Below are 13,426 nucleotides of genomic sequence, written 5' to 3' on the forward strand. Positions count from 1 at the left end.
TTCCACAGTTGCTTACATTCCTGCATTGTTCATTATCCCACCAATTTTTCTGTTAAACATATAGGAGACTTTTCTGAAGCCTTATTACTGGAGCTACACAAACAGCAGTATTTCCGCCTCAGAGAAGAAAGTCACCTGCTCCTGAACTGTTGTTGTTCAAGAAGGTAGCTCACCACCAACTTCATAAGGAAACCATGGACAGACAATAAACGTTGCTGGCCAGCCAGTGATGCTCACATCCCATGACTGAATAAATAAAAAAGCACTCTCCAGCAGCTGCGGCTGGATTTATATTCCATGTGATGCTTATGTGGTTGAATATCCCCTTGGGATCCATTGTCTTGTCTCAAAAGGTGAACAACGGTCATAGAGTGAACAAGGAAGCTAGAAATAACATACAAGAATCGAAGTATTTTTCTCGTTTGAATTGCAAATTGGCAAGGTGTAATGGGAAAGCATTCCCAATTTCTGGAACTGCTTGACCTTGTGGTGAAATATTTACAGTTTGTGAGGATATATGGCCTTGTGAAAATGTTGTCCAGTGCTGGTTTATGAAGAACTGTGGAGACATGTGGGTGAAAAAGTGGAATGGGAATGAGAATTGTATGGAAGAACCCTGCTACTGAGTAGATTAACTGGAGGACCGTGTGCAAAATCGTTCGGCATTTTCAGACACCTCATTTTGAACTATTGCTGAGAGAACTGATAATCCCTGAGTAACCACAGTCTATCTTTCTTTAGGTGACCAGTTGCTAAACTTGATGCATGAATTCAGACACTGCATGTCAAATTGCCAGCCTTTAAGAAAGGATTTGACTTCAAGGGTAGGTTCAAGTCACAGTGATGAAGATTGAGACGAACATTATACTGTGTCTCCCACATTGTTCGAACACTTCAAAGTTCTTCACAGCCAAATTACTTGTTGAACGACAATTTCTGTTTCTTTTGTATGTACAATAATGTTCCAAAAACAGTAACGAAATCAATCATAGAATGAGACAGCATGGAAGGCCACTTGCTCTATCCTGTCAATGTTGGTGTTTTTAAAACACACTCTGAGTGGTCTCACCACTCTTTCCCAATACCCTGCAAATTGATTTCCAAGTGTTTGTCAATTCTCTTTGTAAGTTACTGTGAATTTGCTTCCACCACCCTTTCAGGTCATGCAGTCTGGATCAGAACCTGTAACAAAAAAAAAGACTCTCATGTCCTTCCGTCACATTCTTCCCTCTCCAACATTAGATAGTGATGCCAATCTTCTTAATTTCCTTAACTGCACAGTTCATACCTTGATTATTACCTATAGTCTGTAACTTACTCCCAGACATTTTGCAGGAAGCATCAATGGACAGGACTGGTGGCAGAAAATCAATCTGGCGAAGTGCAATATAATGCATTTGGGGACCAGCAAGGTAAGGGAATAGATAAACAGTGGTAGGATACTGAGAAGTGTATGTCCACAGATTCTGGAGGAGGTCTGGAAGGTAGTTAGGACGATCAAAAATGCCTATATGTGTGCCTTTTAGCTGAGAGTTGGAATATAGGAACAGAGATTTTTTGAATTGTGTAAGGTACTCCTTAGATCACAGCTGGACTTCTGTGTGTTGTTCATGTCACCACACTAAGGAAGAAATGTGATTGCACAGAGAGGAAATTACAGGAAAGATGCCTGGTTAGGGAACTTTATTTCTGAGGATTTTCTTCTTTATTCATTCATTGGGTGTGGGCATCACTGGATAGACCAGCATTTATTGTCCTTGGTGGCAAGTCTTCTTCTTGAACTGCAGCAGCCCATTTGGTGTAGGTGTACCCACAATGCCTTTGTGGATGGAGTTCCAGTGATAACCCTGGGGATGTTGATAGTGGGAGATTTGGCGATAGTATTGAATGTCAAGGTTTGATGGGTTAGAGTCTGTCTTATTGAAAATGGTAATTGCCTGGCACTTGTGTGACATAAATTTACTTGCCACTTCTCAGCCCGAATGTGGATATTGTCCAGGTTTGCTAATTTAGACATGGACTGCTTCAGTATCTGAGGAGTTGTGAATGGTGCTGAACATTGTGTAAGCATCAGAAAACAGCCCCAGCTCGATGATATAGGGATGATAATTGATGAAGCAGCTGAAGTTGGTTGGGCTTGGACAGTATCCTGAAGAACCTTCTGAGAGATGTCGTGGAACTGAGACAAAGGACCTCTGACAACCGCAATCATCTTCCTATGTGCCAGGTTTGCCTCCAACCAGCAGAGGGTTTGGCCCCTGATTTTTATTGATTCCAGTTTTGCTTGCTCTCCTTGATACCATACTCAGTCAAACATGGCCCTGATGTCTAGAGCTGTCACTCTCACCTCACCTCTGGAATTCAGCTCTTTTGGCTATGATTGAGCCAAGACTGTAACGAGGTCTGGAGCTGAGTGGCCATGGCAGAACCAAAACTGCATGTCAGTATGCAGGTTATTACTAAACAAGTGATGCTTGATAATACTGTTGAAGGCATATCCATAACTTTGCTGATGATCGAGAGTAGACTGATGGGGTAGTAATTGACTGGGTTGCATTTCTCCTGCTTTTTGTGTAAAGGACGTACCTGGACAAATTTCCACATTGTTGGGTACATGCCAGTGTTAAACCTGTACTGGAACAGCTTGACTAGGTGTGTGTCAAGTGATGTTCAGTACTACTGTTGGAATTTTGTCAGGGGTGACAGCCTTTGCAGTATCCTCCAACCATTTCTGACATCACATGTTTAGAACTGAATTGGTTGAAGACTGGCATTTGTGATGCTAGAGATCATTGAAGATGGATTATCCACCTGGTACTTCTGGCTGAAGATTGCTGTGAATGCTTCAGCCTTAGTTTTTACACTGATGTGTTGGACTCTTCCATCATTGAGGATGGGGATATCTGTGGAACCTCCTCCACCTCTAGTGAGTTTTTTAAATTGTCTACCACCGTTCACACTAGATGTGGCAGGACTACAGAGCATGGATCTGATCTGTTGGTTGTGGACTCACTTAACTCTGTCTATCACTAGCTCCTCATGCTGATTGGCACATGTTTTCCTGTTGGAAGTCTGCCAAGTTGACATCTCATTTTTTAGATATGCCTGAAACAGCTCCTGCCATGCCCTCCTGCACTCTCCATTGAGCCAGGGTTGATCCCAGGCTTGATGCTATTGTTAGAGAGGGGAATATGCCAGGTCATGTTGCAGATTATGTTGGAGTACAGCTTAGCTGTTAATGACTCACAGTGCCTCATGGATGCCCAGTCTTGGGTTGCTAGGTCTGTCCAAAGTATAGCACAGTGATAGTGCTATATAATATAACACAGGATGGTATCAGTGTGAAGGTTGAACTTTGTTTCTACAACAGCTGTGATGATCACCCTTACTGATACTGTCATGGACAAATACATCTGCAGCAGGCAGATTGGTGAGGATGAGGTCAAGTATGTTTTCCTGACTTGTTGGTTCCCTCACCATCTACCATAGTCCCAGTCTGACAGCTCTGTCCTTTAGGACTCAACCAGCTCAGTTGGTAGTGGTGCTACCGAACTGTTGCTAGAGGGAATTGAAGTTCCACATCTCGAGTATATATCTGGCTACCCTCAGTGCTTCTTCCAAGTGTTGTTCAATGTGGAGGAGTACATAGTCACCAGCTGAGGGAGGAGGATATATGATAATCAACAGGAGGTTTCCTTGCCCATGTTTGATCTGATGCCATGTGACTTCATGGATCTGGAGCCAATGTTAAGGACTCTGAGAGCAGCTACTTCCTGTCTGTACCACTGTGCCACCATCTCTGATGTACCTACCCCTCCTGCTCAGAGGTGATGATGTTGTCTAGGACATTGTCTGGAAGGTATGATTCTGTGAGTATGATTTCTGCCATTGCCTGACTCGTCTGTGAGTCAGCTTTCCCAATTGCACTATCCCTGAGATGTTAGTAGGGAGGACATTGCAGGTCAAAATAGCTATGTTCCCACTTTCATTTCTGGTGCCTAGGTCAATGCTACCTGTTTGTCTCATCTGATTCCTTCTTTCCCTTCTAGCACTTGTTACAACTGAGTGGCTTGCTTGGCCTTAAGAGTCAAGTGTTTGGAGTCACACGTGGGCCAGACTAGGCAAGGACAGCAGTAAACCTTCCCTAAAGTACATCAGTATGAATGATTGACTGTAGTTTTTCTTTGGAACAGAGGAAGCTGAGGAGGAAAAAAAGCTAACAATAATATATAAAATTATGGTGGGGGTGGGGTATCTATGCAGAGTGGATAGTTAGGCCACATTCCCCTTAGTTGATGGATCTATAGCGAGAAGGCATAATTTCACGGTATGAGATTTGGAGGGGAGTTGAAAGATTACTGGGAATCTGAACTCATGGCCTGACGGCATTGTGGACACAGAAATCCTCGTAATAATTTAAAAATTCCATTTGTGACCCCACCATGCAATATGTTGCTACCCAAAATTATAACATCAAAATTCTGTATATGTGTAAATTTATACATTTAATCCTGTGAATTAGAGCCTATTGCTGAAACAACCCAAATTGGTTTAACATTCCACTGTAAGAGCTCTTGGAGTTTCTGTTTACATTGGGAAGGGTCTGGTTTCCATCACTGGATTTGCACTGATGTGAGTATAAGAAGACTGCTTCCCATGGTTTCCATTTATTATGAAAACAATTATTTAGTTCTGCTCATTCCTTTCTGCCTCTTTTCTTTCTCCAATTCTATGGAAATGTTCACTGGTAATTAAAAGGAAATTGCAGTTTAAAGTTAGTGGCTGGAGTGCTAACCATTAATGCTGGTTAACAGGTCAGGTAGATTGGATTGATATTGATATCATTCACTTCATACAATGTAATAATGTTTGTCTTAGTTTGATCAGTTCCCTTCATTCTCTAGGCAATAGTGAGGACTGCAGATGCTGGAAACCAGAGTTTAGATCATCATGGTGCTGGAAAAGCACAGCAGGTCAGACAGCATCCGAGGAGCAGGAAAATCGATGCTTCAGGCAAAAGCCCTTCATCAGAAATAGAGGCAGGAAGCCTCAAGAGTGGAGAGATAAATGGGGGGGGGGGGGGATGCTGGAGAGAAGGTAGCAAAGAGTACAATAGGTGAATGGGGGTGGGGATCGAGTCTGTTTCGCTACATGGTTGAAGAGCTTCAGGGCAGAGGAGATGACCTGGGGGATTGCAGTGAGAGAGAGACTCACTGAGATTCTTGTGGAGAGAGGCGGAGAACATCTTCAAGGTCAGACTCGATCACGTCCATCCCCACCCCCATTCACCTAGTGTACTCTTTGCTACCTTCTCCCCCCCCACCCCCCCAAATTATCTCTCCACCCTGGAGGCTTCCTGCCTCTATTCCTGATGAAGGGCTTTTGCCCGAAACATCGATTTTCCTGCTCCTCGGATGCTGCCTGACCTGCTGTGCTTTTCCAGCACCACTCTGATCTAAACTCCCTTCATCCTCTGCTGAGGAGTATAGTGTCATATTTCCTTTTTTTATGCGTAGTACTTTCCTTGAAGTATCAAGAAGGGGATATTCTAATGGGAGCTTGTTAAGATAATGAAGGAGTTTGAAACAGTAAATGTAGAGATTGATCAACCTGTGTGAAGGAAGACCATTGGGACAGCACGGTGGCACAGTGGTTAGCACCGCTGCCTCACAGCGCCAGAGACCAGGGTTCAATTCACACTGTATGGAGTTTGCACATTCTCCCCGTGTCTGTGTGGGTTTCCTCCGGGTGCTCCGGTTTCCTCCCACAATCCAAAAATGTGCAGGTTAGGTGATTTGGCCATGCTAAACTGCCCATAGTGTTAGGTGAAGGGGTAAATATAGGGGAATGCGTCTGGGTGGGTAGTGCTTCGGCGGGTCAGTGTGGACTTGTTGGGCTGAAGGGCCTGTTTCCACACTGTAAATAATCTAATATAATCTAATCTATAGCCAGAGGGCATAAACATAGGACTGCAAAAGAGAATTCAAAGAAACTACTTTACTCAGAGTAGTTAGAATATGGATTGCATTGCCACAAAGAGTAGTTGAAGCAACTAGAATAGATGCATTAACAGGGAGGCTAAACAAATTAAGAAAAAAACAAATAGAAAAATATGCTGATGAGTATTGTGGAAGGAGGTTCCAGCATCAAAAAAGTTAGCCATGGGGTCCGTCCCTCATGAGTTGTAAAATCATTACTATTCCTACCTAACTCACTATCTCTGACTCACTATCAAACATTTTGCTTCTTGTCTGTAATCACACAACTGTCACTAAATGTGCACAAATAACTCAGCAAGATGACAGCGATTCTGTAGAACTGCTGTGGACAGCTCTGCCGAACAGCCAAGGCATTCTGGTGTTTTTTGCCATCCCTGCCCAATTTATGTGGTGGAATTATTAGTTTAAAACCTTACAGAACACACATTTGTTAATATTTGGGAGTGGGAGGAATGCCGAAGGGAAAAGGAGCGAGCAAACAGCAGCAGGGAGGACACTCCCCTGCAGCACCTACCACACCAGAGACTGCAGCAGCAGCAGCCACTCCTGAACCACCCCCCCCCCCCCCCCACCCCCGCCCCCCGCCCCCGGGGACCTGACAGACTCACAGGAATTGGCTGCGGCGATGGAGAAACTTACCTTGAAAGTTGCGGCTGCGATTGAGGAGATCTGTGGGGAGATTCGTGCCCAGGTCCAATCTATCACATCCGTGCTGCAGAAGGACGAGCAGGAGATCCACGGCCTCGGGGAGAGGCTGGAGGAGGTGGAGGGTCGAACTAGGGCCTCGGAAGCTGCAATGGAGTCCTCATCCAGTCGGATCCAGGTGCTGGAGTGAGAGGTGCGGAACCATATTAACGACCTCGAAAATCAAGGTCGAAGGACAAATCTCCGAATTGTCGGGCACCCTGAAGGTGAGGAAGGTGAGCAGCCAGTCAGTTTCTTTGAAAGCTGGCTGCCGAAATTTTTGGGCCTTCACATGGAGTCCAGCAGGCTGGAGATTGAAAGGGCGTATCGGGTTACAGTGCACAGGTCAGGACCGGTGCAGCACCCCCGCCCGGTCCTAGTGCACTTCCACTCAGATAAGGACATGCAAAAAGTCATAGAAGCTTCCAGATCCCTGGGAAAAGATCCGCAGGCGCTGCTGTACAAGGAGTCAAAAATAATGTTTTTCCAGGATGTTTCAGCAGCTGTAATCCGAAAGAGGAAGTCCTTCAATGAAGTTAAAATGAGGCTGAGGAACCTGGGCATCCAGTATTCCATGAGATACCCCACAGTACTTAGTTTCAGCCACGAGGACTCAGTTTATACATTTGACTCGGCGGAAAAGGCTAAAAACTTTGTGGACACTTTAAAATAGATGGATTGGCCTGAAGAATATGGTTAATGTTTGTTCTCTTTTCCATTTTTCCCCATGATTTCCCTTCCTTTTTTATTCCTTTCTTTCTCCCTAATAATTTCCTTTTTGGAAAGGGGGGAAAAGACTTTGGAATGAGTTGTTCCTTTTTTTTAATAACTGGATTTTCTGATGGGAAATTTTGTGGATGTTCTTTGTTGTCTCTCTCTCCATTTTTTTGTTTGTTCTGCTTCTCTTTTAGTCACAAGTAGGGGTGACATGAAGCCAAGGATGGGTGGAGTGCTCATCCCGACTTTGTTTTTCATTCTGTTGATTTAAGGATCATCTCCTTATTTTATTATGGCCTAAGGCTGGGGCATAGTCCACTTTAAAGGAGCTGTGAAGGAGGGGATGGGTAGGGTGAGTGCCCCCTATGGGCAGGGGAAAGAGTCTTCTATTCAAGGTTCTATAGTTGGTTTTCTTTGTAGTTTTTTGGTAGTAATAGTTGTTTATAGTTATGATAGAGTAGTTTTTGTATATATAGTTTTTTGATTCTATCAGTCTTTATTTACTTAAGCTTGGTGTTTTGTAAGCAGGGTTCTCCCTCTGAGGGGTTCAAGGATGATTGAAAGGGGATATGGCTAAGTGTCTTATTAAATGGTGCACCTGGAACATTAAGGGAAGTCATTCGCCTATTAAAAAGAAAAACGTGCTTTCTAGCCTTAAGAGGGAAAGGGTTGATATTGCTTTGTTGCAGGAAACCCGTCTTGATGATGGGGAACACCTGAAATTATAACAGGGGGGTTATGACCGAGTATTCTTTTCATCCTTTACTACTAAAAGTAGGGGAGTGGCAGTACTTATCCAGAAAAATCTTCTGTTCACATTATTAGAGCAGGTGAAAGATGAGCATGGACAATTTGTGATACTTAAAGCCCTGGGACATGGGGAGGAATATGGCATTTTAAATGTTTACTGTTGTCTGGCGCATCCCCTCAAATTTTTGATTAGTGCTTTCTCTAAGTTGAGTGCTTTTGGAACATGGCACATTATTATTGGGGGGGAATTTAATTGTCTTTTGGATTCGACAGTGGACAGGATGCCTTGTGGGCCCCCAACTGTTTCTTCACAGGCCAAGCAGGTGGTTGACTTATGCGAGGAGTTGGGGCTGGTGGATATTTGGAGATATCTTCACCCTACCGGCAGGGACTTCACCTTTTTTTCAAACCCACATAAATGTCACATGAGGATTGACCTCTTTCTGGCTCCCTCGGCCCTTCTGGATTCGATTATGAGTTGTAAAATTGGGAATATAGCTATCTCTGATCACGTGGCAGTATATTTGGAGGTTAAGGCCAAGAGTGAAGGGCGAGGTTTGCGGAACTGGCGCTTGGATCAACTCAGGCATGGCTAGTAGTCCGTCCATGCTATGGGAGACTGCTAAGGCCTTTGCTAGGGGATTAGCTATTTCCTATTTGGCTAGCTGGAAACGACAGAAGGAGGAACAGCAGCGTCTACTTGAGACGTGGTTGAAAGTCATGGAGGCAGCACATTTTGCGCGGCCTTCGGTGACTAAGCTACAGCGGACCACGGCCCTTCGGGCTGCCTTGAATTCAATACTGACACAAAACGCCAAGAAAGAACGTGCTTTTGCTAGACAGAGGCTGTTCGAATATGGGGATAGGCCAGGGAAGTATTTAGCGTACCTGACTAGGAAAAAGCGTGCTCCCCAATCCAGTACTGCAGTCAGAGACAGCGTCGGGGTCCTTACATACGATGCTAAAAAGATTAATGCGGCTTTTGGAGGTTTTACTCTGAATTGAATCAGTTTGAAGGTTGCAAAGACAGGAGAGCTAAAATGGAGACCTTTTTTAAGAACCTGGACCTTTCAGGGGTAACCGTGGAACAGGCCTCTCTCCTTAATGCCCCCTTGACAGTTCAGGAAATACAGGATGCAGCTAGGCAACTTCAGAGTGGGAAAGCACCTGGCCCTGATGGTCTTCCGGGTGAGTTTTATAAGGAGTTGATAGGGATTCTGTCAGGGCCAATGTTGGGGATGTACAATCACTCCTATATGCATGAACACCTACTATCATCTTTGAGAGAAGCTAATATTTCCTTAATTCTTAAGAAGGGGAAGGTTCCTGAGGATTGTGCCTCATCCAGGCCCATCTCTCTATTAAATTCAGACTTCAAGATTCTGTCCAAGATCCTAGCGCTGAGATTGGAAAGGGTGTTGCCCCATATTATTAAAGAGAACCAACCAGACTTTATAAGGGGCCGTAGGTCCGCTAATAATATTAGAAGATTGCTGAATGTGGTCCAAATTTGTCAGCAACGATCGATTCAGGGGTTGGTGATTTCCTTAGATACAGAGAAAGCATTTGACTGGGTGGAATGGCCGTATCTTTTTTATGCCTTCGAACAGTTTGGGTTGGGTGGGGTCTTTGCTCGGTGGGTGGAGGTTTTATATCGCCACCCTCTGGCCGCGGTCATCACCAACGGGGTGAAGTCTGGGAATTTTATGATTGGTCAGGGTAGTCGGCAAGGCTACCCCTCTCACCATTGTTGTTTACGTTGGTGATAGAGCCGCTGGCAGAGGCCATTCGTCAGCATGTCCACATAACCGTTTCGGAAGTGGGATGGAGGGCACACAAGATTACACTGTATGCAGATGAGTCCTTCTGTTTTTATCGAACCCGATCACCTCCGTACCCCATTTAATACAATGTATCAATTAATTTGGGGCTATTTCAGGATATAAGATTAACTTTGCAAAATTGGAGGCTATGCCTTTGGTGAACCTTAAGGATGTGCCAGAAGTTGAAGGTGGCTCTAAGTTCCCTTTTAAGTGGTCACAGGCAGGATTCCGGTATCTAGGCATTTTTATTACCCCCAAGTTTGATCTGTTATTTTGGACTAACTTTGCTCACTTGCTCGACAATATTAGGCGAGATCTCCAGAGATGGGAGGCTCTTCCAATTTCACAGCTGGGCCGAATATCTCTCATAAAGATGAATGTTCTTCCTCGTTTGCTTTATCCCATGCGTATGCTCCCTATAATGTTTCCCAGGTCAACGCTGAGGAAGCTTATGGGGTGGTTTGGTTCCTTTGTCTGGCATCGTGGGCAGCCTCTCATCAAACTTACTAAATTGCAGTTGCCTCAAGGAGGGGGAGGAGTTGATTTCCCAGACATCAGGAGGTATCAATTGGGTTCCCTGTTGTCCTTTGTCTGTGATTGGGTAGGTAACGATCTAAACTCAATATGGATGGATATTGAGGCCTCCCAAGAAAAGTGCCCTCTTATTAACCTATTATTCATGGATAAGATGAGGACAGTTATGGACCACTGCCAGAACCCCATTGCCATTAGTACATTCAGGGCTTGGAGGGCGATGCGTCAGAGTGAGGGTTGTTTATCCGACTTTGCCACTTACACCTACACTTGGCATGCCCAGGTTCTGACCAGGGATGATGGACTCAGGGTTCAAACTATGGGCAGTGAGAGGAGTTTCTAGTTTGGGAGACTTGTTTGAGGGGGAGGTTATGATGTCTTTTGAGCAACTGAGCTGCAAATGCAGGTTGCCCAGCAGAGACCTTTTCTGTTTTTTTCAGGTTAGGGATTTCATCCAGAAGAAGACTACACTTCTCACTAAGCCCTAAAAGCCCGATACAGAGACGTTGTTGCTACATTCCACAAGCACCCTTTTGGTTAGTGCCCTCTATCGCCCTCTGGGTGGCAGGCCCTGGCCGGATATTAACCGATTATGTGAGGTCTGGGAGCAAGATCTGGAAGTGGAGATCTCTTCTGAAACACGGGAGAACATATGGGAGAATACTTGAAAGATCTCAATCTGTAATAGGACATGCATTACGCAGTTAAAAGTTCTGCACAGGGTTCATCTGGCACCAGACCGTCTGGTGAAGTTTAAAAAAGGGGCATCTTCAGTGTGCCACAAATGCAAAATAAGTGTAGGTACTCTTACCCATTGCTTCTGGACATGCCCCAGGCTTCGTGCTTATTGGAGCACTGTGGCGGGAGAGATAGGGAGGGTATTGAGGAATGAAGTCAAAGTAGATCCGATATCTCTCCTCTTAGGTCGACCGAATTTACCATCTTTAGACAGTCGTGGGAAGAAACTATTTAATATTCTTGCATACTGTGCACGGAAGAATATTCCGATGAATTGGGTGTCTGAGAACCCGCCAGACTTCTGGGATGGCAGAAACTAATCATGGAGCACATTCCCTTGGACTTTTAAAAAAAATACGTTGCACTACACAACAGACAATTTTTATAAGACACGGCAGCCCTACTTGAGTTATTTGGATATAGATTTGTCAGTTATCTTAACTAGGGTGTTTGTTTAACCAGGATGATTAGATTTGCCAAGTCCTGGGCCCTGGAGGGGGTCTCCCGAGTTAATACGGGTTTATATACAATGTTCCCGTTCCTTTTTTTGGAAGCCTTGTGCCGAGCATAGCTGTTCTGTATTTTGTGATTTTTTTTTGCTTTTTTTTGGTGTTGCTTTGCACAGTGTTAGGGTTTGCTTTGTATTATAGAGTAGGTTGGTAGTTAATAGACAGTAGTTGTATTGTAATTTGTGTTTTTTGTCTTTTTATTATCTTGATATTTGTGATTTTTTTTCAATAATTTTATATGTTTGTAAAGTTAAAAAAACTTGCTAATAAATATATTTACAACAGATAAAAAGTGCACAACAAACATCCTGGAAATAGCTCCAAATCAGGAATTCAAAGGGAGGTAGGAACTCAAGGAAATTACAATTACCAGGGAAGTAGTACTGAGCAAATTGTTGGAACTGCGAGTTGACAAGTTTTCAAGTCCTGATGGATTTCAGACAAGCCTCTTAAAAGAAATAGCCAGTGAAGTCGTTGATTTGTTGGTTTTAATTTTACAGAACTCATTAGAATTAGGGAAAATTTCTTTGGTTATTTTCTAATCTAATGTAAATCCTTTATTTGAAAAGAGAAGGAGGAAGAGAGCAGGAAATTACAGTTTAGTTAACTTAACATCGGTCATGTGGGAAATGTTAAAAGCTTTAGTTAAAGATACTTGAACTCGGATCAGTTCAAGGTAATTTGGCAGAGCCAACATGGTTTTGTCAAAGGGAAATCATGTTCAGTTAATTTATTGGAATCGCATGAAGAAGTAACTTGTGTTGTAGATAAGGGGGAACCAGCAGGCACATTGCATTCAGTTTCCCAGAAGGCATTTGACAACATTATTGTGGAAAATAAAGCTCATGGTGTAGGGGGTAGCATATTGGCAGGTATAGAAGATTGTCTTGCTAACAGAAAGCAGAGAATTGGAGTAAATGAGTTTTTTCAGGCTGGCAAAATGTCATGAGTGGTGTACCTCAGAGTCTGGTACTGGGGCCTCAATTCTTCACAATTTATAAATGATTTGGTTGAAGGGATCAAATGTGTAAAATATACATTTGCTGATGACATAAAGGTAAGAAAGTGAGTTTTTTGGAAGACTTAAGGAACCTACAAATGATATAGATAGGTTGAGTGAGTGGTCACAGTTCTGGCAAATGGAGTACAAATGGAAAGTGGGAAATTGCCCATTTTTGCAGAAAGGATAAAAAATAAGCATATTATCTAAATAGTGAGAGGTTGTCGATTGCCTTATGAGGAAGCAGTAGACAGGCTATTGGGCCTGTATCCTCAAGTGGTTAGAAGAGTTAAAGGTGATCTTTTTGAAACATAGAAGTTCCTGTGGGGACTTGACTGGGTAGATGTTTTCTCTTGTTAGCAAATCTAGAACTAGGGATCATAGTTTAAAAATAAAAGGTTGCCCATTTAAAGCAGAGCTGAGGAAAACATTTTTCTCTGAGGGCTATGAGTCTTAGAATTCTCTTCCTCAAAAGGCAACGGATGCAGAATTTTTAGGATAGAGGCAAATACATTTTTGATTACCAAAGGGTTGAAAGGTTATTGGGATAAGCAGAGGTGTGGAGTTGAGGTTAAAATCTGAACAGCCATGACCTTACTAAATGGTGGAGCAGGCTTGAGGAACCTAGTGGCCTACTCTTGTTCCTTTCTTGTATGTTTGTATGTACCTCAT

General features: G+C 43.6%; 1 protein-coding gene across 8 annotated transcripts in view; it reads left to right on the forward strand.

The window, feature by feature from the left end:
* ccdc136b (coiled-coil domain containing 136b) overlaps positions 1-13,426 on the forward strand; it is an 84,980-nt gene that overhangs the window by 20,916 nt on the left and 50,638 nt on the right. For 4 of the 8 annotated variants that reach the window (XM_072562755.1, XM_072562747.1, XM_072562749.1 and 1 more), the window contains exon 3: positions 742-824. The exons of the other annotated variants lie outside the window; for them this stretch is intronic. In XM_072562755.1, coding sequence (XP_072418856.1) covers positions 742-824 — 83 coding nt within the window. The remainder of the gene's footprint in view (positions 1-741; positions 825-13,426) is intronic. 8 annotated transcript variants of the gene reach the window in all.

This window comes from Chiloscyllium punctatum, chromosome 44, assembly GCF_047496795.1.
Source record: "Chiloscyllium punctatum isolate Juve2018m chromosome 44, sChiPun1.3, whole genome shotgun sequence".
Taxonomy (NCBI): Eukaryota; Metazoa; Chordata; class Chondrichthyes; order Orectolobiformes; family Hemiscylliidae; genus Chiloscyllium; species Chiloscyllium punctatum.